General features: G+C 63.4%; 1 protein-coding gene and 1 long non-coding RNA gene across 3 annotated transcripts; one reads left to right on the forward strand and one right to left on the reverse strand.

The window, feature by feature from the left end:
- The first annotated feature begins 7,930 nt into the window (after window positions 1-7,930).
- Window positions 7,931-19,459, forward strand: TNFAIP2 (TNF alpha induced protein 2). Its single transcript, XM_070065429.2, has 12 exons — window positions 7,931-8,065; window positions 10,394-10,749; window positions 10,955-11,591; window positions 13,324-13,438; window positions 13,569-13,691; window positions 13,873-13,973; window positions 14,523-14,621; window positions 15,012-15,135; window positions 15,931-16,053; window positions 16,303-16,458; window positions 16,612-16,733; window positions 17,776-19,459. The coding sequence occupies exons 2-12, from the start codon at window positions 10,407-10,409 to the stop codon at window positions 17,915-17,917; spliced, it is 2,085 nt and encodes a 694-aa protein (XP_069921530.2). The 5' UTR covers window positions 7,931-8,065; window positions 10,394-10,406; the 3' UTR covers window positions 17,918-19,459.
- LOC149120171 (uncharacterized) lies at window positions 13,317-15,718 on the reverse strand. 2 transcript variants are annotated; one of them, XR_016226884.1, is made up of 4 exons: window positions 15,449-15,718; window positions 14,746-14,813; window positions 14,506-14,565; window positions 13,317-13,454 (listed from the first exon to the last, which is right to left on the reverse strand). It is a non-coding gene; the product is annotated as an uncharacterized LOC149120171 (long non-coding RNA). The 2 variants fall into 2 exon arrangements; XR_016226883.1 differs by having other exon boundaries at window positions 13,424-13,562.
- Window positions 19,460-27,197: the final 7,738 nt, after the last annotated feature.

Below are 27,197 nucleotides of genomic sequence, written 5' to 3' on the forward strand. Positions count from 1 at the left end.
ACTTGGGAGACCAGGAGAAGCACCTGGCTCCTGGCTTCGGATCAGCTCGATGCGTCAGCCGCAGTGCACTGGCCGTGGCAGCCAGTGGAGGGTGAACCAACAGCAAAAGGAAGACCTTTCTCTCTTTCTCTCTCTCTCACTGTCCACTCTGCCTGTGAAAAAATGGCATTGCTGTCCTTCCATTGGGCCATTCTATGGGGGTGCCCATTGGACAGGGGTTCATATACTGTGTGTTGATTGGCATGGGGGCGCCCTAGAAACAGCCCAATTCCCCTTAGGGGCTCAGCCCCCTCCTGTGCTCTGGGTGGAAGATTCCAACTTGACTGTGAAAACCACAGACTCACGGATACAGAAGGCTAGTGTGGGGGAGACGCCCAAGCTCTGGGGAGAGCTGGGTCCTTCAGGACAGCCTGCGTGTACAGGACACTCTGTCCCAGGGGCCTGTGCACCCCCTTGCCCCACAGGATGGCCCCAGAGCCTGCCTGTGTCCGGGGGGCTGCCTCTGTCCCCGAGCCTGGGGCTCCAGCCTCGGCCCTGCTGAGAGAGCAGTGAGAGAAGGCACAGAGGGCAGGTGCCTGAGGGCCTGCGTGCAAGCGCGTGTGTATGCACATGCGTGTGTTCAGGTGTGTGTGTGTGTGCATGTGTGTCTGTGCAGGAGGAAGAGACATTGGTGTCCCCCCAGGACTTGGGCCCAGGAAAGACCAGGGGGGCTGAGTCCCACAGAACTGTGTCCCACCGGGCTGGGGCCTGGGGGTCCCTCCCCTGCTGCTCAGCCTCCTTGAAACACGGAAGGCAGTGCTCACTCGGGATGGAGCTGGGGGCTTCCTTCCTCGCCTGGTGACCCCAGCCCCTTCCTTCCTGGCCCCAGCCCTCAGCAGGCCCCCGCACAAGGGGCAGCACCCCCAGCGGCTAGGAGGTGGCCCCCCACAGGTGGGAACTTGAGGCTGCAGGGTCCCAGGCTCGCTTCCTCCTTAGCTCCTCTGCAGACTGCAGCTGGCCTGCAGGGTCCCGGTCAGCCTGCTGGCTGTCCCCTGGCCTGGGCTGTCCCCAGCCAATCCGGAAACCTGAGCGGGGAGGCTGTGCCGGCCACTGTGAGAAGACAAGGCCGCTGCAGGCAGATGCCACAGCACCCCAGGTCTGGGGACTGGAGCCTGTGGTGTGTGGGGGGGGACTGCCGGGAGGCGGGAGTCCTGGGGTGGAGGGCCGCCAGCCTCAGTCTGCTCTCCCGGATGCCCTGCTCCTGGGAGATCCTCACAGAGAACTGAAACCTCAGCAAGTGACACCACCCCTCGGCCACGCCCTCTGGGACCCCAGCTTCCGGACTGCTTGTGGCAGGGCCCTGCCAGCTGTCTGGGCTCAGACCCCACCCCCCAACTACGGGCCATTTCACTGCGTGTTTTGGGTAGTAATACAACCACACAGGACAAAATTTAAAAGGTCCAGGCAGGATACAAGGCAGAGTCTCCTCTTTTCCCTCCCACGTAGCAGCCACAGTCGCCTGCAGGACACGGGGCCCGCCCGAGGAACACCGGGAAGAGTGGACCTGGGAGCCATGCAGGAGAGGGGCTGGGCTGCGGGCGACAAGCAGCCCCTCCTGTTGGCGAGAAAGCACTGATAAGCCCAAGACCCTTTATTTCAAAATTCTTTTTAAGGTTTTATTTATTTTATTTGAGAGGTAGAGTTACAGACAGTGAGAGGGAGAGACAGAGAGAGGTCTTCCATCCCCTGGTTCACTCCCCAAATGGCTGCAATGGCTGGAGCTGAGCCGATCCGAAGCCAGGAGCCAGGAGCTTCTTCCAGGTCTCCCATGTGGGTGCAGGGGCCCAAGGACTTGGGCCATCTTCTACTGCTCTCCCAGGCCATAGCAGAGAGTTGGATCAGAAGTGGAGCAGCCGGGACTAGAACCAGCGCCAGTATGAGGTGTCGGCACCACAGGTGGAAGATTAACATGCTGCAACATGGCGCCGGCCCCTATTTCAAATATTTTTAAAAGAATTTGTTTGAAAGGCTGTGTGGGCCGACGCCACAGCTCACTAGGCTAATCTTCTGCCTGCGGCACCGGCACCCCAGATTCTAGTCCCGGTTGGGGCGCCAGATTCTGTCCCGGTTGCTCCTCTTCCAGGCCAGCTCTCTGCTGTGGCCCGGGAGTGCAGTGGAGGATGGCCCAAGTGCTTGGGCCCTGCACCCCATGGGAGACCAGGAGAAGCACCTGGCTCCTGGCTTCGGATCAGTGCAGCGCGGGCCGTAGCAGCCATCTGGGGAGTGAACCAGCGGAAGGAAGACCTTTCTCTCTGTCTCTCTCTCTCACTAACTCTGCCTGTCAAAAAAAAATAAATAAATAAAGGCTGTGTGGCAGAGGGAGGGGGAGAGCAACCACTGGTTCACTCCCCAAATGGCAGCAACAGACAGGGCTGAGCCAGGCTGCAGCCAGGAGCCAGGACTCCACATGGGACGCTGGCCCGAAGCAGGGCAGCCTGGACTTGAACCAGTGCTCTGACGTGGGATGCGGACGTCACCAGCAGCAGTGTTACCCGCGGCCCCCCTCCAGCAGAGCACAGGCCTTGTGGGTGGGCTCCCCAAGCATGGGAATCTCCTGGCCTGGGAAGGAGAAGTGCCGTGGTTTCGGGGCACCCGCAGGCCGGCGCTCTGGCTTCCCGTGGGCTCAGTGCAGTGGTCAGAATCGGTTTCTGGATCCGGGCACCCTGGGTGCCTGCGTGTCTAGCTGCTGGGCTCTGCCTGCCTGCCATGGGAGGGGGCAAGGCAGGAGCGGGCAGGCGTGTGGTGGTTGTCATTCCTCCTGCGCCCAGCCCCACAAGGCACAGACACGGATGTGAGTTTGTGGGAGCTTCCCAGGGCCCAGATGTCACTGCCCCCAGCCGCCCTCACTGTGCCTCCCCCTCTGAGGCTGGGGAGCCCGGAGAGGCCTCTGTGTGGTCTGGGGGAGCCTCCCTCCCCTCCGGCCCTGGCTGAGCCCCAGGGAGTATGGGGATTCCCAGGGCTCCTGCCTCTGCCTGGAGCAGCAGCCGGCAGCTGTCTTCCGGGAAACTGTGCCGTTTCCATGAAGGCCCCGCGGGCTGCTGGGACTGGGCAGCCCTGGACGGAGGAGCGGGTGCTGAGTCAGGCGCTGTGTCACAGCTGACATCCCTGTGAGGGGCTGGGCTCTGCTAGGAGAGAGCTGGGTGCGGGGACGGCGACGCCCACGTGTGACTGCCCCAGCGAGCCCCTGCGTCCCCGAACTCTGGCAGGGCCCACTCCTCCAGGGAGCCCTCCCACACTGGTTCTAGGGCCTTATCTCAGGGAGGGAGGTGGGCCTGGCTCTTGGTGCCTGCAGAAGTCCTCGGGCCTCAAACACCAGCAGCCCTTGGCCTGCCTCATGCCCTCCTGGGAGAAAGGGGAGGAGCTGTTGACAAGTAACCGGCTTCCCCTGCGGCGTGCCTGGGGGCCCTACTTGTGTAAGGGGCCCTGTGAGGGTGGCGCCTGCTCTGCTGCGTGGCTGTCCCGTGATGCCCAGCGGGTCAGCAGACTGACCAAGGCCACGTGCAGCTGCAAGCGATCCTGAACCGGTCACTTCCCTCTTGGGGCAGGCTGTGTGTCCCCAGCCTCCGGGTCTGCTCACTCTGTTCACCTGTCAACAGGGCGTACCTGTGCGCGGGCAGTCAGTGAGCGGGGCCTCCCCAGGACGCAGCGGCCTCAGGAGGCGTCCCAGGACTGGCCCTGGCCTGAGACCCGCGAGTGCGGAGCACGGTGGGCGCCTGCATCCCCTGAGCCCAGGCAAAGGCAGAGTGGGAAGAAGTGCAAGTCATGGGGAAGAAGGAAGTGGGCCGTGCTGGGGGAGGGGCCGAGCTCCTGGAATGCACTGGTTCCGCCTCCTGGGGAGCCCACCCCAGGCCGCACTGCGCCCGCATGGGCGATCCAGGCACCAGCCCTGCTTCCTGGCCAGGCTTCCTGCGCCGGGGCCCTGTGATCGCAGAGCCCTGTGCCCTGCCTTTGCACCTGCTGACCCCTGCCCCGGGAAGCCTCTTCCCTCTGCCGCCAACTTCCTCTCTCCAGAGAGCTTCCCTCCAGCCCAGGGGTGAGCAGAGAGAAGGGCACCAAACACACCCTGCCCTGCTACCAGTCTCCGGCCAGGGCTGGGCCAGCCCCTCCTGCTGGGTCGCAGGGTGGGCGCGGAAGTCTAATTAAGTGACTGAACAAGGAGTTGAGTGAAAAAGGTTGGAAACTTCTTATTGTTAAAGATGGAAGAGGTGCAAACGACGGTCCAAGTTTCCGTGTCTTCATTTGAGTTCTCTGGCCTGGAAGTCCCTGTGTCTGACTTCAGTACGTCAAGCTGCATTTTATTTATTTTTATTTTTTTCAAGTTGCATTTTAGACACGGAGCAACACTGGACAAGAAGCAAGATGGCACGGTGCTGAGTGAAGGGACTCCCTCTCCAGCTGAGGGCGCGTGATTGAACCCATCTGTGCCTCGGTTTCCTTACCTGTGAAAGGGGCACAGTTAACCAGCACTGCTTCATTAGGTGCCTGACATGCAAAGCGCCAAGAGCGGAGTCGAGCACCGGCGAAGGTCAACAGGTGTCAGCTGTCCGCCCAAAAGAACTGGCAGCAGGAACCGAACATTAGCGCGCCCCTGTTCACGGCATCACTGGCCGTGGCAGCCACGCGTCCGTCCAGGGATGAACGATGCATCTAGCGTGTGGGTTACGCCACCGCCTGCAGCACCAGCGTCCCAGCTGCTCGCCTCTGAGCAGCTCCCGGGAAAGGCAGAGGGGGTGGACAAACCCAGGGCCCCTGGGGAGACCTGGATTCCTGGAGGGAGCGCCTGGCTCCTGGCTTCAGATCGGTGCAGCTCTGGCTGTTGCGGCCATCTGGGGAGTGAACCAGCGGATGGAAGACCTCTCTCTCTCTCTCTCTCTCTCTCTCTCTCTCTCTCTCTGCCTTTCCACTCTTTGTGTAACTCTAACTTTCAAATAAATAAATAAATCTTAAAAAAAAAAAAAAAAAACAGAATCTTAGACAACAACAAGAGTCAGCTGTGAGTGCTCCAGCAGAGGGAAGGGAGGGGACCTCCTGCGGGTCTGGGGAGTCAGAGCCAGGCTGCTCTTGCCCGCTGGGTGCAGCTGGCCCACTGCCCCCAGCCTCACCCGTACCCCCCACAGAGCTGGGGAATGGCCCGGCTGCTTGCTGGTCGGGAACTTCTAACCAGCATCAGTTTCCGGCTGGAGGAGGAATTCTTGGCTGGCCTTTGTCTCCCCTGGAAGGGCCTGGCTCTTGGGGCTGCTTCCTCATCTGTCAGGGGTGTGACAGCAGCCCCTGCCCTGGGGTGCCCGAGCTGTCACCTCTTAGGCGGCTTCAGAAGGGTTCCCTGGCGCTGGGGATTTCAGGGACGTCACTGTAAACCCCCAGACGGGAGCTCAGAGGTGGAGCAGTGAAGGCGACGGGGCCCTGCCCATGCTGGGGGCTGTCCTTTCTGTGGGCTGCCGATTGCGCAATGCGGCCCCAGCAGGCAGCCGCAGAGGCAGGAGCCAGGGCCCCCTCGACCGCGTTCCCATCGTCCCTGTTTGCATGGACTTGGCTGGGCCTGGCCCTGGACTTCCCATCTGTGCGGTGAGGAGCCCGGGGGCCCTGTGGCTCTGTGGGCTCAACTGAAGAAGTCTTTTTTTTCTCTTTTTTTAAGATTTACATATTCATTTGAAAGGTAGAGAGTGAGAGAGAGAGAGAAGGAAAGACAGGGAGAGGAGGAGACCTTCCATCCTGTCGTTCACCCCCCAGGGGGCTGCAACAGCCAGGGCTGGACCAGGCTGAGCCAGGAGCCTGCAGTTCCATCCTGGTCTCCCACGCGGGTGACAGGGACTCAGGTACTTTGGGCCATCATCCGCGGCTTTCCCAGGCACGTCAGCAGGGAACCAGGTCAGAGGGGGCACCGGACTCCAGCCTGCACCCCAGTATGGGATGCGGGTGTCACAAGCAGTTGCTTAAATGGCTGTGCCACAATGCCAGCCCTCTCCCTCCTGTTTTTAAATTTTTAGTCATTTATTTTCATTTTATTTGAAAGGAAGATAGAGATCTTACATCCACTGCTACACTCCCCACATGCAGGCAACAGTCAGGCCAGAGCCAGGAGCCAGGAACTCCGCCAGGGTCTCCCACGTGGGGACGGGGCCCTAAGTACCTGAGCCATCACCAAGACGCTGGGACCAGGAACAGAGGAGCAGGGACTGGAGCCAGACATTCTGAAGTGGGGTGCAGGGTCTTAGCTGCTGCCCCAGAGGTGGGGCTTCCTCAGGAAGAGGGCGGTCGGGGCGGCGCTGTGGCACAGCAGGTAAAGCCGCCGCCCACAGTGCCGGCATCCCACCTGGGTGCCAGTTCAAGTCCCGGCTGCTCCACTTCTGATCCAGCTCTCTGCTATAGCCTGGGAAAGCAGCAGAAGATGGCCCAAGTCCTTGGGCCCCTGCACCCATGAGGGAGACCCAGAGGAAGCTCCAGGCCCCTGGCTCCTGGCTCCTGGCTTCAGATCGGCACAGCTCCAGCCACTGTGGCCATCTGGGGAGTAAACAAGCCGATGGAAAACCTCTCTCTCTCTCTGCCTCTGCCTCTGCCTCTCTGTAACTCTGCCTTTCAAATAAATAAATAAATAAATCTTGAAAGGAAGAAAGAGAGAGCGGGCTGACCTGCACTGTGGGGCTGGCAAGGCCTGTCCCTTGCCCTGGCCTCCCCGGCAGCGCGCTGGATGAAGCATGGCCTTCACCTGTTTGGAAGGCTCAGCCCCAGCTGTATTCAGAGCCCAAGTCCCCGCAGCCGCTATTCGGAGAACAGACAGAGCCCCTCTTCTAGGGGCCCATTTCTCTGGTGTTCGCAGTCACCTCTCACACCCAGACTCTCCCCTTGGGGAATGCTTCTAGGGGTCTCTCGCTCCTGGGGTCCGCGGCGGCCCCCGGGGGCCATCCGCGTGGGAGCACAGGCACCGCTCCTCCTGCGGGTTTCTACCTTCACAGACTCTCTCTGTCTCTCTCTCTCTCACACACACACACCAGGGGCTTTCTGGCCTTGGTGTCCTGCCCCCAGGGTCTCTCTCTCTCTCACACACACACACACACACGAACACACACCTGCAGCTCCCCCCACCCCCACAGCCAGTGCATCACACACCAGGATTCACCCAGAGCACCACTGGTCCTGAGACTTCTCCCTGCACCCAGCTGGCAGGGGGCGCCCAAATCCAGCCCCCTTTTCTCCTCAGCCCTCCCTTGGCCCGAACCCCAGGCAACCCGCTGGGCGCTGCTCCGATCAGGGCAGCTTTGGCTTTCAGCGCTCAGCACGGCTCCTCCTGCCCCCGCCCCCAGCAAACTCCCCCAGGACGGGAGGCAGAGTCGCGCGACCCGAGCCAGCCGGGCACTGGGCCACGTCCCCAGGAGGAAGAGGAAGTCCCCATCCCAAGGGGCAGCCCCGCTCCAAGCACCCCCGCAGCTGCTCCTCCCCAGCCTCGAAGACCCGAGTGCCCAGGCCGGTGGGGGGGGGGGGGCGGGAGAAGAAGGGCCAAACAAAAGGGGGAGGAGCAGAGGCTCCCGCCAGAAAGGGAAGCTGTGCCCGGCCGGGAAATTCCTGGCTGACAAGGTCCTTTCCAAAGGGCAGGAATTCCTAGGACGCGAAAGGGGACAGGGAGGGAGTCCGCGCAGGGCCGCCCCACCCCGCCCTCCTCCGCATCTCACCGCCCGCGAGGCACACCCCGGCAACCAGGGTTTCGGTGGGGGAAACTGAGGCGCCACCGCCAGGAGCCCCGTGCTCCGCGCGCGTCAGTGCCGATCGGCCCGCGCCGGGAGCCCACCGCCCGAGCTGGGAGCCGGCTCTGTGACGCGGGAAGGGGCTGCGAGCGCCGGGCCCCTTCCCCGCAGCCAATCAGCAGCCCGGCCGGCGCCTCGCCCCGACGGGAACCCCACGGGCGCCACGGCCCGGCCTCCGCCCGCGGGTTTTCCGCGGTCGCAGGGGCGGGGCGGGGCGGGGCGGGGCCTGCCGCTACTTCTGGCGGCGCGGCGCGCGGCGGGGCCAGCTGCGGCCGGGCCAGCACGCAGTAAGTGACCTCCGCCGCCGGCCCGGTGCCCCGCGGTGCCGGCCGGCTCCCCAGGGCGGGGCCTGGCGCGTCGGAGGGGACCCCAGGATCCCGCAGCCCCAACTGCTGGGGAAACTGAGGCCTTCGCGCCCCGGGCAAGGCAGGGGAGGGGGGGCTGGGCAGCCGGGGCCCCGGGGCCGGGTCACTTCCTTGCCTGCGCCTGGCCACCCGCATCGCCCTTTCCGTGCCCAGGGCAGAAGGAGCGGGGGCCCTGGCGCTTCCTGTGGCTCTCAGGGAATCAGGAGCATTGCGGGGGCGTCACCCGGCGGGACTGAGCAGACCCCTTCCTGCGGAGGGGGGCGAGCCTGCGGGCAGAGGCAGGGACACAGGACTCTCGCCCCCTCTGAGGCCCTGCTGGGTGCCCAGGGTCGTGCCACATCCGCCCGCAGCGCTGGGAGTAGGGGTGTCCCACTGCACAGACTGCGAAGGGAGGCTGTGACGAAAGGGGATGTCCAGTGGCGCTCTGCTGAGCCCTGCGTCTGAGGCCAAAACAGTTTCTCTTCTCACTGCCCAGGACCTGGTCCCAGGCCCAGGGGCTGCTGCCAGACCTGAGGCTGAGGGGCTGGTGTCCCAGGGGTGGGAAGGAAGCGGCCCCTCACCCAGCCAGCACAAGCGGGAGTCATGCGGGACTGTGCAGGCAGCACCGCTGGCCAGCCCCCCCCCCCCCCCGCCAGGCGAGCAGAGTTGAGGTCTGGGTGCCAGGGTGGGGCTGAACAGTCCCCCTCCCAGGCCAGCTCCTGCGGGTGCCTGGCCTGGGAGGAGAAGCAGGCAGTGTTGGCTGGGTGGGGCAGACGTGCTTGTGGCCTCCCCCATGGTGACTGTGGCTTGGGGCGGCCAGCACCCTCCCTGCTTGGCTAGTGTGGTACTCTCAGCCCAGCTGGCACCAAGCTGTGGGCCAGGAGTGCGAGCAAATGGAGGGGCTGGGAGTGGGAGTGGGGGGAGCCGGGATTCTTGCTCCCCAAGTGGCTCTGGCCAAGCCCCTCGGAGGACGGGTGTCACGGGGGCTGTGGGAAGGGACTACCCGCAGTCCCCATGCCTGCGCTGCCTCTCCCACGTGTAGCCACAGTCCCTCCTCCCGGCTGTGTCCCGTCTGACCCGGGAGTGCCGCTGCAGGGTGCTCCGAGTGACAAGACGAAGCTTGAGGTGTTTATTCTGAGGGGGGCAGGCGGGCGGCACCACGGCTATGGGTCACCCCTGCTACCAGGGCCCCCAGCCCTGCCTGCTCCCTCGCTGGGTGTTGGCCACGCTCTGCTCCTGCGATTCCGGCCCGGCTCCGACCACAAGCAGGGTGCCGGGGGACATGGGGAGGGATGGGCTGGGCTCTGCGGCCCGGTGTTGACCTAAGGGTTCCGCCTCCTTTGGAGCCCTTCGTGGATAGAGAGGACGAGACGGGCTGGGCACCCAGGAAGGGCGGGGAGAGGAGCTTTTGTGGCGATGGAGTCCTCGCTTGGCAGCAGGGCGGGGCCGTCAGGAAGCCCGGATGCTCGGCCCGGGAAGCTCCGTGCCTCGCTGAGCTCCTGGCCGCTGTTGATGTGTGGAAGGCTCTCCCTACCCCCCCACCTTCCCGAAGTTTGGGGGTCCCGTGGTTTCTGTAGGCCTGGTCTCGAGGCTGCACAGGGGGTGAGGCGCTGCGCCCGCTGTGTTTCAGCTCACGGCAGTGAGAACTGGGCCAGGTGGGGAAGGGGCCTGCGACAGGGCAGGAGTCCGTTCGGCTTCTGATTCTGTGAGCTGGGGCCTGACCTTTCCCACCTCTGTCCTTGCTTGGCCGGGGTCGTACCCAGCCTCTCCCCTGGGGCTCGCGGAATCCAGGGAGGGACTTCCTGCGGTCTCTTCTCTCTGCCCAGAGGGTAGTTTGCCCGGGAAGTACATTCGTCCACGGGTGGCCACGTGAGATTGGTTTCACGACTTCATGGATACTGCAGCCTCTTGTACAAAGTGCATAGAACCTGCCCACGTCTTCTGTGCACTTAAAGTGCACAAGTGTCGGCCATGTTCAGTCCAGGTGGGCATGGAAGCCCTCCTGCAGGGAGGACTGCATTGGCCTCTGTCTGGGAGGCTTGTGGTCCCCAGCCTCTCCCCTGCCTCAGAAGCAGCTTGGAGGGCCTGGGGGTCTGAGAGGATCTGCGGGGAGGAGACACGGCAGGGAGGCGCAGTGTGAGCGCTCATCCGGGAGGGGGCTGGCGGCCATGTAAGAGCAGAGATGGAGCCTGGTCGGTGCTCCCGGCTGAGCCCACAGCCAGCCCCCCCCCATGGCTGCTGACCCTGCCTCTGCCCCCGCCCCCCATGCAGGCCTGAGCCCGCGATGCTGAAGATGATGACCTTCTTCCAGGGCCCTCCAGGCCAGCGGCCTGTACCAGGGACCCTCGACTTTCTCGGAAGCCCCCCAAAGCCGCGCTCCCCATCAGAGGCAGAGTCAGAGGCCTCCATGTTGGAGGCCTCCTCTGAGGACCTGGTGCCACCCCCGGACGCCGGGACAGCCCCGGATAAGGAGGAAGAACAGGCTGCCAAGAAGAAGAGGCCCAAAGGCCTGGCCACCATGTTCAGCGTCTTTACCAAAGGGAAGAAGAAGAAGGGCCAGCCCAGCTCGGCCGAGCCCGAGGCCGAGCCGCAGGCCAGGCCGGGGCTGGAAGGCCGCCTGCCCTCGGGTAGGCTGGGGTCTCCGGCAGCACCGGGTCCTGGGTCACGGCTGGGGCCACGGGGCGGGAGGGGGCAAGCAAGGCGGGCTCCAAGGGCGCCCATGTGCCCACCCTGGGAGCTGGGGGGGCGGGGCAGGGCGTTGCTGCGGCTCAGCCCCTCTCTGCGGGTGTGTGCGGAGGGTGGCTGGCGCCGACACGGTTTTCTGGGCCGCAGTGGAGGAGCTCAAGGCGGCGCTGGAGCACGGACGGCTGGAGGCAGCGCGGCCGCTGCTGGCGCTCGAGCGGGGCTTGCGGGCGGCGGCGGCCGCGGGCGGCACGAGCGCCGAGGAGCTGGTGCGGCGCCAGAGCAAGGTGGAGGCGCTGTACGTGCTGCTGCGGGACCAGGTGCTGGGCGTCCTGCGGCGGCCGCTGGAGGCGGCGCCCGAGCGGCTGCGCCTGGCGCTGGCCGTGCTGGCCGAGCAGGAGCGCGAGGACAGCCAGGCGGCCACGGAGCCCGCGCCGGGGGCGGCCGCCCTGGCGCCCACGCGCCCGCGGGGCTGGCTGCGGCTGTGGCGTCGCGGCGTGGCCGAGGTGGCGGCCGAGCGCCTGAGCCGGCGGCCGGCCGCGGGCGCCGACGGCCGCTCGGAGACGGAGAGCGCGTTCCTGCACATGGGCCGCACCATGAAGGAGGACTTGGAGGCCGTGGCCGAGCGGCTGAAGCCGGTGTTCCCCGCCGAGTTTGGCGTCGTGGCTGCCTACGCCGAGAGCTACCACGAGCACTTCGCCGCTCACCTGGGCGCCCTGGTGCAGTTCGAGCTGTGCGAGCGGGACGTCTACATGCTGCTGGTCTGGGTGCAGAACTTCTACCCCAAGTGAGCGGGGCGCTGGGCTCCCCGAGGGGGCACAGCTGCTGAGCCTGGGGGCGCGGGCTCCAGGGCACAGGCTGCAGGGGGCTGGGGCTGCTTTGCTCCTGGAACCCTTGGTTTTCTGGGCCTCTGCCGCAGTCTACAGTTGGGGAAACTGAGGCACAGAGCACGGCTGGGACTCGGTCATTCATTTGTGAACTTGCCACCTGGGGAGGGGCTGCAGCAGACAGTGAGCACCCAGCCCAGGAGGGGCCCTGAGCAGGAGCCGGGGCCCCGCATCCCCAAGCCCGGGCAGCAGTACCCCTTCTATCGGGTGCAGGGGAGTCAGCCAAGGGGAGGGACTTGGCAGGCAGAGAAGATGCAAGGGACATTGCTGCTCCCTGCAAAAGCTGTGTCATCTCCCAGGGCCTGCGGCTGTGCCAGGGGGCATCCTGGGAGCCGAGCAGGGCCTGCCCAGTGTTGGTGTGTATCTGCGGGCTCTGGGGTCAGGCTAGGACCAGGCACTGGGTTGGAAAGAGGCCTGTTGTGCAGGGTCACCCGTGAGCCCATGGCAGGATGGGCCCCAAGGCCTCGAGCCCCCAGGTGGGAGCTGGTGTTTGGCTGGCTGGCTCCAGGCTCCAGCACTGCCCGGTTGGCCCAGACTCCACCTGTTCCCCAGTGGGCCCATCACTCGCACAAGCTGCAGGGGTGCATGCGCAGGCCACAGGGCAGGGCGGGGGAGGGAGGGACTCCCCTTGGAAGGACTCGGCCCTGCTTTCCCCAGGCCCTGGCGTGAAGTCTGCAGGAAGGACGCTTGGAGACGCAGACAGAATGAGCAGTGTCTGAGGGTCCTGGGCCCCTGGGCGGCCAGCAGGTCCTGCTGGTGCGGGAGGGCACGCAAAGGGGCCATGCAGGCAGTGAGTGAGGGGCCAGCAGCTCCCAGGGCCGGGCTTGTGCGGGAGACAGCCTTGCCCCAGGCCAGTTCTTGCTGGCTGGTCCTGACTCACCAGTGCACTTGCACCTCTGCCCATCGTGAGCTCAGGCCCAGGGCGGTCAGCAAAGCAAGAAACTGAGGTCATTCTGGGCTCTGAGCTGGGGGAGGGGAGTCCAGGGAGACATTGTTTAGGCCTGAGTGGCCAGAAGTGTGGGGAACAGAGACACAGCTGTCCAGACCGGCCGAGGGGCAGAGGGTCATTCTTAACCTTAGACACACAAAGGCTCCTCCGGAAGGGCCAGGACTGGGCAGGTTCCCCGGGAGCTCTTGGAGGGGAGCAGGTCGGGGGAGCCCTTCCTGTCCAGACCGGCCCACTCCCTGGGCACAGCAGGGCTGGCAGGGGCGGGGCGGGGGGCAGGTCTGGCGAGATTCCCCAGGTGTTGGGTTCTCTGTGTGAGAGGGGAGCCTTGCTGGGGAAGATTGGATCTGAAAGGAGGCTGCAGGGGAGGAGCCATTGCTAGGGAGGGGCGGGCAGGGAAGGCGGCCATGGCGGCGGCAGAGGTGGGGGTCCTGCCACAACTGGTGGTGGCCTGCCGAGGACTGGGGTGGCTGAAGCCGATGGATTTCAGGGCAAGTGGGGGAGCTGAGAGGATGGGTGGTGAGGGAGTATGGGAGGCGCCCTGATACCCGACTGAGCGGCCAGATGAGGCCCAGTCATCTGAGGTGGGGACTGGCGGCGGGAGGGTGTGAGGAGGTGGGCTCTCGCCTGGCGGGCGGCGCTGGGCGGGTGCAGCGTCCCTCATGCCAGCCATGCCCTGTCCACAGCGACATCCTGAACAGCCCCAAACTGGCAGGCGAGCTGCAGGGGCTCAGGCTCGGGAGCCTCCTGCCCGCCCCGCAGATCCGGCTGTTGGAGGCCACATTCCTGTCCAACGAGGTGGTGAGTCCGGGAGGGGCTGCAAGGAGCCAGACAGGAGGCTCAGAGCCGGGCAGGGTGCTCGGCTGAGACTTCCGGTGTGCTGAGTGAGCTGGTCAGTGCTACAGGCACCTGCGCGTCTTCTCCCCTGCAGGCCAACGTGAAGGAGCTGATGTCCCGTGCCCTGGAGCTGGAGTCACAGCGCTGGGCCCAGGATGTGGCCCCCCAGAGGCTGGACGGCCGCTGCCACAGTGAGCTGGCTATCGACATCATGCAGGTACGAGAGCCTGGCCCGGGGACAGCCCGAGTGCCTGCAGGCGCTCAGCACTCCCGCCTGCGTGCACATCCCCCCTCCAGATGCCCCCCTGGCTCCTTGGCAGGATGGCCTCCCTGCCCCGGCCGCAGCCCACCCACTGGGCCCCAGCTCAGCTCACACCCGCCCTCTCCCCACCCCCCAGATCGTCTCCCAGGGACAGACCAAGGCCGAGACCATCACTCCTGACCTGGGCTTGCAGACACAGAAGGTGCTGCTGGTGGAGCTGGCCGAGTTCCTGAGGAGGTGGGCGTCCGTCCCCGCAGCCAGCTGTCCCGGAGCCACGCCCCTCCCTTGCCTTGATCAGCTCCCTCCCAGGCAGGGTCTGTCCTTCCCTCTGCCCGACCCCCACCCTGCATGAGAGCCTCAGGTAGTCCCCCCTCCACCAGAATCAGTGTGGGAGCTTCCAGCAGCAAAACAGCGTCTGGATTCCTAGAAGACAGCCCTGGGGAATTGAGGACTCTGCCACCCCTTCCCACGACGGCCCCTCCCCCTCACCTCCACCCCAGACTTGCCTGGCTGCCTCCCTCCCCACTCTGAAGACCTGTGTCAATCACAGCCCCTTCTGGCCTCCCAGTGATTGCAAGACCTAGAGGAGGGGTGGCAGCCCTGGAGGGGCCTGAGCGTGTGCAGCCGCGGACGTGGCGCGGGGTGGTAGCCCCTTCCTGGGCTGTCGGTGGTGGGCAGGAGTGGAAAAGCCCTCTGCTTGCCCAGGGAGACGCGGTCTGGCTTGGCAGCTGCTGTTGTGCTAGCCTGTGTGTGCCGGGCCCAAACGTACCCTTCTTGCTCCACCAGCTACCAGGCCAGCTTTGCCGAATTTCTGGAGAGAGGCAGACAGCTGAGAAATTACAGGGCCAATGTCATTGCCAACATCAACAACTGCCCGTCCTTCCGGTGAGGGTGCTGGGAGGGGCTTGTGTACTGGGGAGAAGGTGTTGGGGAGGGGGCACTGGAGGGGAGGAGGGACTGCTTGAGCAAAGGGAGTCGGCAGTGCGGGGGGGGCAGCCCACACATTTACCGCGCTGATGGGGTCAAGAACTCTTCTTGCCTCTTGTGGACGCTGTGAAGTGGCCATGGTGGTCGCGCCTGTGAAGCAGGTGGGCGAGGTGAGGCATTGAGAGGCTGAGAAGCCTGCCCTCGGCTAGAGCGGGTGTGGTGTTGGTGCGTGCCGGGGACACAGATGGCGTGGGGGTCCCCAAGGGGGATTCGGAGCCATCGAGGGCTCAGGGTGAAGGGTTGTTGAGGTCCGACTCCCTGGGTGACCGCCCCGCCTCCGCCTTCCAGGACATCCGTGGAACAGAAGTGGCAGACACTGCAGGACCCCCCAAGCCGCCTGCTGGACCCCCTGAGTGAGCTCAAGAGCCAGGGCTTCGACGCGCTGCTGCAGAGCCTGTTCTCGGACCTGAAGGTGGGCGGTCTCTCCCTGGGGCTCGTCCCGAGCCTGGCGCCGGAGGGAGGGCACAAGGGGGGCTGCAGGGAGGGGGCATGGCGGGAGCAAAGGTGAGGGGTAAGCTCTGTGAGGCTGGGGGTGCCTGGTGATGGGGCACCAGAGGGCCCCTGACCTGGCCAACCACTTGTCCTGGGCGTTGGCCTGACCCGTCCCCGACTTCCCCCACCCCTTGGAACCCGGAAGCTTCCCCATCTCGAGCCAGGCCGGTCCCCACATTTGCACCCTTTTCCACGACTCCCCCAGGCCCTGCTGCCCACCCCCGGCTCCATACCTGACTCCCAGCTCCCAGTCGCACCTGCTGGGGACCTGGAAGTGCCCAGAGGACGAGACAGGTCCCTTGAAAGGAAGAGGAGGGGCTCCTTGCCCAGTGTGCAGGGCTGGAGGCCTGCGGGCGCTGAAGGCCCGGCGGTGACCCCGGATGACTTGGCACCAGTCTCCCAGATGCAGCCAAGCACAGGGCCTTGTTTATGCAGGAATTTATTTATTTAAGAGGGAGGCAGTGGAAAGGCCTCAGGGCCAGCAGACGGGCTGTCTTCACTCCGGAGCCACAGCTGGGTGACCTTGGAGACAGGAACAGGGTCCCGCCTCCACTTCCTGTCTGTGGACAGGACCTGCGGCCTGCTTGCTTTCCCTGGAGTCCCTGAGTCCCTCGGCGCCTCCCACACGGGCGAGGGGGTGGTGTCTGTGCCTCTGGGGCTGGTGGCCCTCGCTGCCCAGGGCGTGACCAGACCTCCTGCCCGTCTCCTGGCCCAGCCGCTGTTCAAAAGGTTCACGCAGACCCGCTGGGCCGCCCCCGAGCAGACCCTGGAGGAGATCGTTGGCACCGTGCTCACAAGGCTGCCCGAGTTCTCGGAACTGCAGGACTGTTTACGGGAGGTGAGGGGCTCTGGGCTGCTGGCATGGCCTGGGGTGGGGCAGCTCGGGGACATGTGCCAGCACGTGTGTGTCCTCCCTCATGCACACGAGCACACATGTGCGTGCACATACACACGCCGACACACGCTCCCCATGCACGCCCTTGCTCTGGCATCTGCCCCTCCCTGGCTTCCTGGCTTCTGCGGCCTCCCGGGAGGTGCTGAGCTCCCGGTCCCCGGCGGGCCCACACGGCTTGGCCCTCGCCCTCAGGAGCTCATGGAGGTGATACACCTGCACCTGGTGAAGGAGTACATCGTCCGCCTGAGCAAGCGGCGCCTCGTGCTCAAGACAGCCGAGCAGCAGCAGCAGCTGGCCAGGCACGTGCTGGCCAATGCCGAGGTCATCCAGCGCGTCTGCACTCAGCACGTGAGCCCTGCCCTGGGGTGGGCTGCTGCTGCTCCCCCAACTCCTCCGGCCCCAGGCAGCCCTCAGGGCCTCTCCAAGCCTGCCGGTTACTGACCTGAGCCCCCCTGGGCCCCAGCGTGTCTGTGGGGGTCTCAACCAAATCTGTGCCTGCAGGGTTCCTCTGCGACCTGGCTGCACCCTGCCCTCCCCACTCTCGCTGAGATCATTCGCCTGCAAGACCCCAGTGCCATCAAGATCGAGGTGGCCATGTATGCCACCTGCTACCCCGACTTCAGGTGAGAGTGAGGGGCCCCTCGGGGCCTCCGTGGTCAGCATGGCCCTGCCAGGCCCGGCTGTGGTCCGGGAGCAGACGCTGGTGCTCTGCCGCGGTGAGTCCTGGCAGCTCACGCCGGCCGCCGTGCTGAGATCTGTCCCAGGGTTCGCTGCTGTGATCTGCCCGGCAGCCCCGAGAGGCGGTCACAGACGAGGTCTGCAGAGCTTAAGAGGTGTGGCCAGAGTCAGGATGACAAAGTCAAGCCGTCTGCTCCACAGACCGTGCTCTCTCCTGATACTCAGGGGAAACTGAGGCCGGGAGACCAGTGTCCACCACTCACCCAGCCTAGGGCCCCTTGGGGGCTGGAACCTATGCCCTGGGCCCTGGAGCTCCTATTGGGAAGTGGAGGCTTGGCCTCTGGCTGCCCCAGGGTCTGGCAGTGTTGCCCCTGGGCAGGGTCCTCTGACGTGGTGGAGGGAATCTGGGTGGGCTTGAGTGGGCTTGACCCATCTTGGCCCAGTCCAGTTCCTGGCTGATCTACTTCACCCATCCATTCATCTGCCCACTGGTAAAATCACCCTCCGTCCACCCATCTGTCTACCCGCTCACCCGCCCAGGGACCCCAACCATCAACCGACAGTCTGTTCCAGGCACCGGGGTGCAGGCAGGTACAAAGCAGCCAGGCCTCAGCCCTCCGCTGTGGAGCTGGCCGTGTGTTGAGGGCCAGCAGTAACGATGCTCTCGGGCGAAGAACTACAGGTGCAGGTCTTGAGCAAGAGCCGCCCGATTTCGGCACTGGGAAACCATCCAGGGTCGTGACTGCTCAGCTGAGACCCGGAGGCTGGGCTGGAGCTGGTCTCTCAGAAGCGGGGGCTGGAGCTAGGCTGCTCCCAGGGGCCAGGTGGCCAGGGGGGCAGGGTGGATGGGCCGGGGCAGCGAGGTCCCCATGTGGGTAGGGGCTGGCCGCAGGGCCCCGGGGCACTGCCCGGAGCCCGGGGAGCCGGGCGGGGTGAGAGCAGGGGTCCTGGGGGCTGGGCTGGGCCCGACAGACCCCCTCTCCTCAGCAAGAGCCACCTGAGCGCCATCCTGGCCATCAAGGGGAACCTGCCGAGCAGCGAGGCCAAGAGCATCCGCAACATCCTGGACGTCCACACGGCGGCGCAGGAGCCTTCCAGGTCCCTGTTCTCACTTATAAACGCGGGTTAGCCTTTCCTGCCTCCTGCCCTGCTCGTGCCGGCACCGCGCCCCCTGTTCACACCGGTGCTGGCTCCGCCACCCTCCGGGCCTCCTGCGGCCTGCTCTGCGTCTGCTGACCTTGGCCGGGCCCCTGGGCAGCTGGAATCGGACAGACCTTGGTTCGGTTAGGACTCTGGGCGGGGGGCAGGAGCACCCAGTGTGGGAGCCACCAAGGCAACATCTGAGAAAGCCTAGGGGCCAGGGACCCCGGGCCCCTCCCGTGCAGAGGGCCCTCCCGCAGTCCGCCTCACTGCTGTCCCTCCCCTAGGCCATCCTGAGCGCCCCTTCCAGCTCCCCGGGCCCTTCTTGCTTCCCTCAGTCCAAGGCCACAGGAGCTGGGCTCAGTGAGTCTGGAATCAAAGACGGACCTGGACTGGAAGGAGGTGGGGATGAACTCTTACCTGGGGCCTGGAGAGGGGCGCGTGGGGGCCCGAGCTGAGCTGGGGCACAGCCAGCACCAGGGCCCACGTCCAGGCTGTCCCCGGACCCCCAGGCCTGGGTCCCCTCGTCTCCCCCAGGGATGGCCCCCAGGAGGCCTAGGCGACCACAGCAGCCAGGCCCAGGACCTGGAGGACGCAGCCACTCTGCTGTGGTGGAGGCTGGGCGGGGGCGGGGCAAGCTCAGCCCCCTGTCTACGTCCTATTGCTGCTGTCCACCAACTTGATGGAAACAAGGGCTTAGAGCCGGGCTGGCTCGGGATGCACAGCGAGGTGTGGGAGGGCTGCGCTCCTCCTGGGGGGGGGGTGCGCATCCTGGTCTTTTCCTGTTGTTAGGGGCCACCCCTATTTCCGGCCTTGCATCTCTTCCATCTCCGGAGCCAACCAAGCCTAGTGAATCCCTTCACCACCTCCCCTCCTGCCTCTCGCCCCAGGGGGTGTCCCTGAGCAGGGTGGGGGGCCGGGGTGGCTGTGAGCCACCAGGGAATCCAAGATCATCTCCCTACCTTAAGTCAGATGAAAACCAACCCTAATTCCATCTGCAACTCTAAGTCCCGTTCGCCGTGCAACCTCACAGAGTCACGGGCTCCAGGGGTCAGGATGCGGGCAGCTTCGGGGTCACGGGCTCCGGGGGTCAGGATGCGGGCAGCTTCGGGGTTCCCTTATTCTACCTGCCACAGCCTCCCTCCCTCCCCCCAACCATGGAAAACTTGGATTCCGTTTCCCTGCTGGGTCTCTGCTCCCTGCCCCCCTAGAGCCTTTAAGACTGATCACTGAGCCCTGAGCCCGGCCGCGATCCCCAGGGCTTGCCAGGGGGTGGGCCCCGGAGGACCCGCCCCCACTGCTGCCTGCCCGGCCGGCCCAACTTGGCCTCCCCAGCCCAGGTACTGCCTTACGAGACTTGGCCAGCAGCTGGCCAGTGTGAACCGTGCACTGAGGTCCTTGTACGTTTGTAGGAGTCGGCTTGTTTGATGTTATTAATATTAATATTATTTTTATAGTATTACTTTTGTATGTGTGTAGTCTGGACAGGATCTGGGTTTTACAGTTTGCTATTAAATTTTGATTTCCACAATGGCTGTGCAATGGTTTCTTTGGGGAGCTGCAAAGTGGGGTGGGAGTCCGAGGCTTGGCCCCCAGGGTCGGGCCAACTGGGTCTTCCCAGGTGGGTGTGGAGTCTCCCAAGGCTCCAGCACCCTGAACACAGTCCACACCCTCCTCCCTTGGGGGTGAGCTTTGGGTGGTCCGGCTGAGGCCATGCCTGTCTGAGCCTGTTTCCTCATCTGGCAATATGGGTGGGGGCCCTTGGGGGCCTCCCCACCGCCCTTCCGCCCTTCCTTGGGGATGAGGGGTGGTGGGAGGGGGGTGGGCTCTGGACCATTTCAGCACCGGGAAGCTCTGGGCAGAGGGGTCCCTGGTCCACAGGGTGACCAGGGAGGGTGGTCCTGCTCCTCCCCCCCGCAGCACCACAGCAGTTCCAGCATAGGGCTTGGATGCGCATGGCCTAGGGTCCTTTGGAAGCGCCTGGGCACCAGCTAGACGGTGGAGGGAGCTCACCCGGCAGGAAGCAGGGGGTCGAAGGGGTGGGGCTGAGGGGTGGAGTGGGAGACCCCTGCCGTGGGGCTGGGCATGGGGAGCAAGCCCCTGGGGCAGCCGACCCGAGCGGGACCAGCACCCCCGGGGCGAGCGTGGAGGAGAGAAGTTGTCTGGGAGGGGAAGCGCGATCCCGCCCGGGGAGGGTGGCCCGCGGCTCCGCCCGGTGCCCGGCTCTACCTCGGTGACTTCCCCAGGAAAGGCCCAGAAGGGGCAGGCTTTGTCCCAGTGAGTCATGGGCAGGGGCGCGGCAGAGCCTGGACCGGGTGGGGCCCTCTGGGAGGAAACGCTGCGGGTCCCAGTCCAGGGGCTGATGGGGGGGGCTGGCACGGGAGAGGCTGCGGGGTGGCTTGCCGAAGAGAGGACCCTTGATCGGGAACCCCAGACTTGAGGAGGTCCCTGGTGCCCACCAGGGCAGAGCCTGCAGGGGAGGGGGCAGCCTGGGGACTTGGGGTTTTCAGGGAGAAAGGCAGGGGGCTGCAGGGATGGGGGCTTGGGGTGAGACCCTGCCAGGAGGGCAGTGGCAACTCTGGGGCTTGCGGGGAGGCCTGCAGCGAGCCGGCTGTGCTGCTGCTGGAGCAGAGAGGGGCCCAGAGCACGTAAGGGGCTCTGGGGCACGCTAGTGGAGAGGACAGTGCCTGCTCCGGCGTGGGGTTGAGGGACTTAGGGCAGGCTGCTGGTGGGTGGAGGGAGAGCAGTTCACCCACCTGCGGTGCCAGCATCCCACATGGGCACTGTTTTGTGTCCACTGCTCCACTTCCGATCCAGCTCTCTGCTCATGTGCTGGGAAAGCAGAGGAGGATGACCCAAGTGCTTGGGCTCCTGCACCCACGGGGAAGCCCGGAAGAAGCTCCTGGCTCCTGGCTTTGGAGTTGCAGCCAGGGAAGGCGTGGGGGAGGGGGAGGGGGCCGGAGGAGACATTTGGCCTAGTCTGCAGAAAGGGAGGAGGCTTCGAAGACAGACGGACGCAGGCGAGTGAGGACGTCCCGCGTGCTGTGCCGGCCCCCAGGGGCACTCTCACGGCTTCCAGAGCAGCCTTTGGTACAGCCCCCATGGAGGGGGAGTTGGCAACGTGGGTCCAGCTGACGTGCGCGCACACCTGGGAGCTGGCCCTCCCCCCCGGGGACTCTTACCCACACTCTCACATCCGTGGAAGTGGCACAGGTCCCAGGGCAGTCACTGGACTGTGGCACTGAAAATGCTAAAGGGCTGTGAACTCCCTGCACGTCCATCAGGAGGCACCGGGGAGCTGACCGCAGGGCTCCCGGACACGGAGGTGCCGTGGAAATCAGAACTGACACCGCTGAGGGGGAGCACAGCAGGCAGCTGGCCGTGTGCTGGCTTCACGGAAAGCAAGCGGGAAGGCAGAAGTGGACATCCCAGTGTGCACGAAGGCAGGAACCATGTCAGTCGTTGCTTGTACGTGCACCTGCCTGTGTGCGTGTGTGCGTGTGTGAGTCCGTGTGTGCAAGGTGGGCAGGACTGGACCCGGCGGAGGCAGGCTGGGGAGCAGGTGTCTCTGTGTCTTTACCCCTCGTTGGGCTTGTTCGTCCTGAGTGTGCTGTGTGTGAGCAGAGAGACCTGTGCCACCAGTCGAGTTCCGTGATGCAGCCTCTGCCAGGGCACAGCCCAGGGCTGGGAACCACGTCCTCCACAGGCCTGATGCTTGTGGGGCGGGAATACCGAGGAGCGAGAGACCAGAAATACAGGACTTGGTGCAGCCGCTGCCCTGGCTGAGGCAAGCGCGAAGGGATGAGCACACCCGGAAGGGCTCTCCCGCCCCGGAACCAGCGCGGCACCAGCTGGACGGTGGCCCGGGGCGCTGCGCCTGCGACCCCGTGAGCACCCCGGGAGGCAGGCGGGAGTCCCGCAGCGCCTTCTGCTGGCCAAGCCCAGGGTCTGAGGCTGGGGAGTGAGGCCAGGAAGGACAGTGAGGCCGCGGCGTGATAAAGCGGCCAACGGCTTCCCCGTTTCCCAGAGCTCTGCCGGACACCACGCGTCTGTCCTTCCGGCAAGTGAAGACTCACCCACCCGCTCCCCAAAATGAGGAGAGGCCCCCACCATTATGTCCACCCCCTGTTTACTGATGACGTCACAAATTCAGCCCCAGCCCACTGAGTATTCTGTTGTCTAAAGACTGCACTGTAGGGGCCGGCACTGTGGTGTAGCGGGTGAAGCCACCACCTGAAGTGCCGCATCCCATACAGGAGCTGGTTCCAGGCCCGGCTGCTCCACTTCTGATCCAGCTCTCTGCTATGGCCTGGGAAAGCAGTGGAAGACGGCTCAAGTCCTTGGGCCCCTGCACCCACGTGGGAGACCCAGAAGCTCCTGGCTCCTGGCTTCAGATTGGCCCAGTTCTTGCCGGAGTGAACTAGCAGATGGAAGACCTTTCTCACTCTACCTCTGCCTCTCTGTAACTCTACCTTTAAAATAAATAAAATAAATAAATTTAAAAAAAAGACTACACTGTAATGTTAACCTCCAACAAATCATACGATATTGTGAATGTATAAATGTAATTATACTAATACAATACAATAAAAAAGACAAGGAGAAAAAGGAGAGACATAGAGGCAGGAATTATGGCATAGCGAGTTAAACCGCTACTTCCAAAGCCTATATTTCCTATCAGAGTCTCTGTGTTCAAGTCCCCACTCTGCTCCCCATGCAGCTCCGTTACTGCACATCCTGCTAATGCGCTGCCCAAGTGCTTGGGTCCCTGCCGCCCACGTGGGAGACCTGGGCGGAGCTCCAGGCTCCTGGCTTCAGCCCGGCCCAGCCCTGGCTGTGTGGGCATTTGGAGTGTGAGTGAACCAACAGATAGAAGAGATCTCTCTCTCTCTATTTTTTTTCTCTGTCTCTGTTGCTCTGCCTTTTAAATAAAAATATATAGATAGATAGATAGATAGATAGGTAACTTTTTAGGTCAGCATGTACAAGACACGCCCTGGAGTGGGTGTCTAGCCTGAGAGCAGACGCCTGCGTCCCACTTCCGAGTGCCTGGGTTCAATTCCCTGCTCTGCTCCCTGACCCCAGCTGTCTGCCAATGCAGAGCCTGGGGGGCGCTGGTGGTGCCCCAAGTAATCGGGTTCCTGCCACTCATGTGACGGACTGCAGTTTAGCTCCTGGCTCCTGGTTTCAGTCTAGTTTCACCCTGGCCATTTTAGGAATTTAAGGAATGAATCACAAGATGGGAGATCAATATCTCTCTCTCTCTCTGAAATAAATAAATGAGTAAGTAGTAATAAGCCACACACACATAAAATAAAAGAAAGCAGGAGATGGCACTGTGGCGTAGCTAATAAAGCCACCACCTGCAGTGCTAGCATCCCAGATGGGTGCTGACTAAAGGGAAAACTTCAAATGTGGGAAACTGGGGACCGGCGCTGTGGCATAGCAGGTAAAGCCGCCTCCTGCAGTGCCGGCATCCCACATAGGCTCCAGTTCAAGACCCAGCTGCTCCACTTCAGATCCAGCTCTGTGCTGTGGCCTGGGAAAGCAGTGGAAGATGGGCCAAGTCCTCGGGCCCCTGCACCCGCGTGAGAGACCTGGAAGAAGCTCCTGGCTCCTGGCTTCAGATCAGCACAGCTCTGGCCATTGTGGCCATTTGGGGAGTGAACCAGCGAATGGAAGACCTCTCTCTCTCTCTCTCTCTCTGCCTCTCCTCTCTCTGTGTAACTCTGACTTTCAAATAATTAATTAAAAAAGAAAGAAAAGAAGGCAGAGTCCTGGTTTTGTGGGTGTCAGAGCCCAGGCTCGGTGTCCACGGCTTCCCCCACTCATCCAGTTTTCTCCTCCTCAGCCACGGTCCTGATCTCTGGGGACCTCTACCCGATGGAAGGGCCCCAGCCGTTGTCCCCGGAGCCCCGAGAGCTCCATTCTGCCTCCCTGCGCTTGGTGCACAGAGGGGAAGCTCTCCTGCTCCAGAGGCAGCCAGGTCAGCGCCGAGAGCCCAGGAGGGGCCGGAGCGGGAGCAGGTCCGTGGGCTCGGCTGCGCTCACAGAGCCGGCTGCACCTGGGGCACACTGCACCGACACTCCCCGGGGACTCAGACGCCAACGTTCTTTCTCGGTTTCTTTGAGCGTAAGGGCTAAGCAGCGAGGCGCTGAGGCAGAGGGAGATGACGACGGTGCCTGTGGACTCCGCTCGGTTGGCTGGGTCCCCACAGGCCCCGCCAGGGACAGGCACAGCGGCTCTGCGAGACTCGAAAGTTAACATGGAGAACACATTAGCCGGGCCCCTGGCGGCTGCCAAATGCCAGGGCTGGCTGACTTGGCTGCAGCGGGCGTGCTGCCTGCCTCTGGCCAGCAAGTGGACTCCCCATGTGACCATGGTCAGTCCCAGTCTTTACCAGCTGCCTGGCTGGACGGGCAGGCCAGATGCATGGGACTGAGATGGGCACGCCCACCCCTGCGTCTCTCAAGTCTTCAAGGGCTGACACTGATCTCCACAGGGAGCCAGGGATGTGGCGAGGGCCAGCATGCATGGGAAGCAAGCGAGGGCCCAGGACGCAAACAGGCAGCCTCGCTTGCAGGATCACGCAGGAGCCGAGCCCCAGTGCCCCCCGACCTCCCTCCCAGGGCTGGAGACCGAGCTGCACACCCGCCACTGCCAGGGCTGGGCGCCGGCACCGAGTTCCTGCAGCGCATTTCACTGCTTTCTCCCCAAAGTTTAATCCCAAGGCTTCAAAATTATCTCATCATCTTGAAAATTTTTTTTTTTTTTTTTTTTTTTTTTTTTTTTTTTGTGGATTTGAAGGATTTCTGTTTACATTTTGGTCACAGCAACACATGGACAGAATTTGAAAACTCGCGCAAGAGTTCTGGACTTGTGACGTCAGTGCTCTGCCCCGCTCCGACAGCCCCTTTCACCTCTGCCTGCGTCTTCCAGTCCTTCTGGGATCTCAGTCATAGCCTTTCGCTGTTGAGTCGTTAACACGCAGGTCTTTTTTATGTGCATTATTTGAAAGGCAGAGGTACACAGAAAGGGAGGGGCGGAGACAGAGCAAAGTCTCTCCCATCCACTGGTTCACTCCCCAAATGGCTGCAACAGCCGGGGCTGGACTGGTCTGAAGCCAGGAGCCGTGAGCGCCTTCCAGTCTCCCACGCGAGTGCAGGGGCCCAAGCACTTGGACTGTCTTCTGCTGCTTTCCCAGGCGGATTAGCAGGGAGCAGAATCGGAAGTGGAGCAGCCAGGACTCAATCAAGCGCCCATATAGGGTGCCAGTGTCTCAGGTGGTGGCTTAACCCACTGGGCTACAACTCAGGCCTCATTTCTCTTAAAATTTATCACCAGGCTTTTCATAGCTTTTGGTAATATTGTGAATCATACCTTTTCCCCATAAAATTATTTTACTAGGTGCTGAGCATAAAATGTATGCCCAGCGAGTTTTGTATGTTTGTCTTGTAACCAGCAGTCTTATGCGATCAAAGAAGCTTTTTTTTTTTTTTTTTTTTTTGACAGGCAGAGTGGACAGTGAGAGAGAGAGACAGAGAGAGAAAGGTCTTCCTTTTGCCGTTGGTTCACCCTCCAATGGCCGCCGCTGCAGCCGGCGCACCGCGCTGATCCTGGCAGGAGCCAGGAGCCAGGTGCTTTTCCTGGTCTCCCATGGGGTGCAGGGCCCAAGCACCTGGGCCATCCTCCACTGCACTCCCTGGCCACAGCAGAGAGCTGGCCTGGAAGAGGGGCAACCGGGACAGAATCCGGCGCCCCAACCGGGACTAGAACCCGGTGTGCCGGCGCCGCAAGGTGGAGGATTAGCCTATTGAGCCACGGCGCCGGCTCCAAAGAAGCTTTTGATTCAATCTCTGATTTTCTGGGGAACAATCCTATCCGCTGGGGGTATTGCACATTCGTTGTATTCTATCTGCATAAAGCCCACATACCTTGTGTAACGGGTGTGTAAACGGTAGATATACGATCACATTGGTTTTTAAACCTTTTAAAAATGATTTATTTATTTGAAAAGGAGAGACACAGATTGAGAGAGAGATCTTCCATGCATTGATTACTCCCCGAGATGGCCACAGCAGTCAGGGCTGGGCCAGGCCCAAGCCAGGAGCCCAGAGCTGCTTCTGGGTCTCCCGTGTGGGTGGCAGACGCTGAGGCTCTCAGACCATCTTCCACTGCTTTCCCGGGTGCACTCACAGGGAACTGGATTGGAAGTGAGGCCAATCTTCGCGTTGCAGGAAGCAGCTTAACCTGCCATGCCACAACACTGGCCTCCAATTTTAAATTTTTTTAAAATGTATTTTCATTTTATTTGAAAGAGAGAGAGGCAGACTGTGCCCACACCCGCTCCCCTCACTCCACGACCTGAGAGCGGCAGACAGGTGAGGAGGGAGACATCGTCAGCACTGGAAAAGCCCGGGGAAGGACGAGGCCTCCGCCCGCAGGCCAGGGGCTTCCGGGGGGGCCCCCACTCCCCCGTGGGCGGTGCCGCTTCCCTCCCTTGGAGATGCGTGCAGACAGGCAGAACAAGCTCAAGACAAAGCAGAGAGGAACTGGCTCAATGCCTGCCCCTAGCTGTCTTCCCTGGGCGGGGTGGTGGAGTCCAAGAGAGCCAAGGTCAAGGCCACAGGTCTCGGGCGTGCCCAGGGCCTCCCGCTCCCCCCACCCCGTGTGTGTAGTCCCCCATCAGGACGGAGGCATGGTGCCGCCGCACACTTCTCCATTGTTCCCATGTGTGCAGTGACTTCCCTGGGCGGGGTGGTGGAGCCTAAGAGAGCCGAGGTCAAGGCCACAGGTCTCGGGCGTGCCCAGGGCCTCCCGCTCCCCCCACCCCGCGCATGTAGTCCCCCATCAGGACGGAGGCATGGTGCCGCCGCACACTTCTCCATTGTTCCTGTGCGTGCAGTGACTTCCCTGGTGGCTGCTCATGGGCACTTAGGGAGTTTCCAGTACTTTGCTGCCACCTCGAAGTGACCGCTGTGGGACCTGCGCCGTGTTGCGTGGCTGTCGGAGCACAGCTAAGGCGGGGCCCTGCACGGGGCTGTGTGACCCAGTGTCCCAGCCCCCTCCACAAGTCCAGATCCCAAGGCCGTGTGGGGATGTGCCTGGCAGCCGGTGGCCTCACCGCCGTCAACATGAAGCACTCTGGCACAGGCGGACCAGCTGGCATGGGGTGGGAGGCACGGATCAAAGACGGGCACGTGGAGGCTTTATGGGACGAAGGCCAGGCTCGTTCTCTTCCCAAGGACACAAACGCACACACAGACACT

This window comes from Oryctolagus cuniculus, chromosome 20 (assembly GCF_051225735.1).
Source record: "Oryctolagus cuniculus isolate XC-2025 breed Fujian yellow rabbit chromosome 20, ASM5122573v1, whole genome shotgun sequence".
NCBI classification, from domain to species: domain Eukaryota; kingdom Metazoa; phylum Chordata; class Mammalia; order Lagomorpha; family Leporidae; genus Oryctolagus; species Oryctolagus cuniculus.

Bases quoted from the DNA above. Each gene is read 5' to 3' on its own strand.
- TNFAIP2 (XM_070065429.2), top strand. From the start codon at position 10,407: ATGCTGAAGATGATGACCTTCTTCCAGGGCCCTCCAGGCCAGCGGCCT. The intron at 13,692-13,872 runs GTACGAGAGCCT...CCCACCCCCCAG, and splicing joins TGGCTATCGACATCATGCAG to ATCGTCTCCCAGGGACAGAC. The intron at 13,974-14,522 runs GTGGGCGTCCGT...TTGCTCCACCAG, and splicing joins CTGGCCGAGTTCCTGAGGAG to CTACCAGGCCAGCTTTGCCG.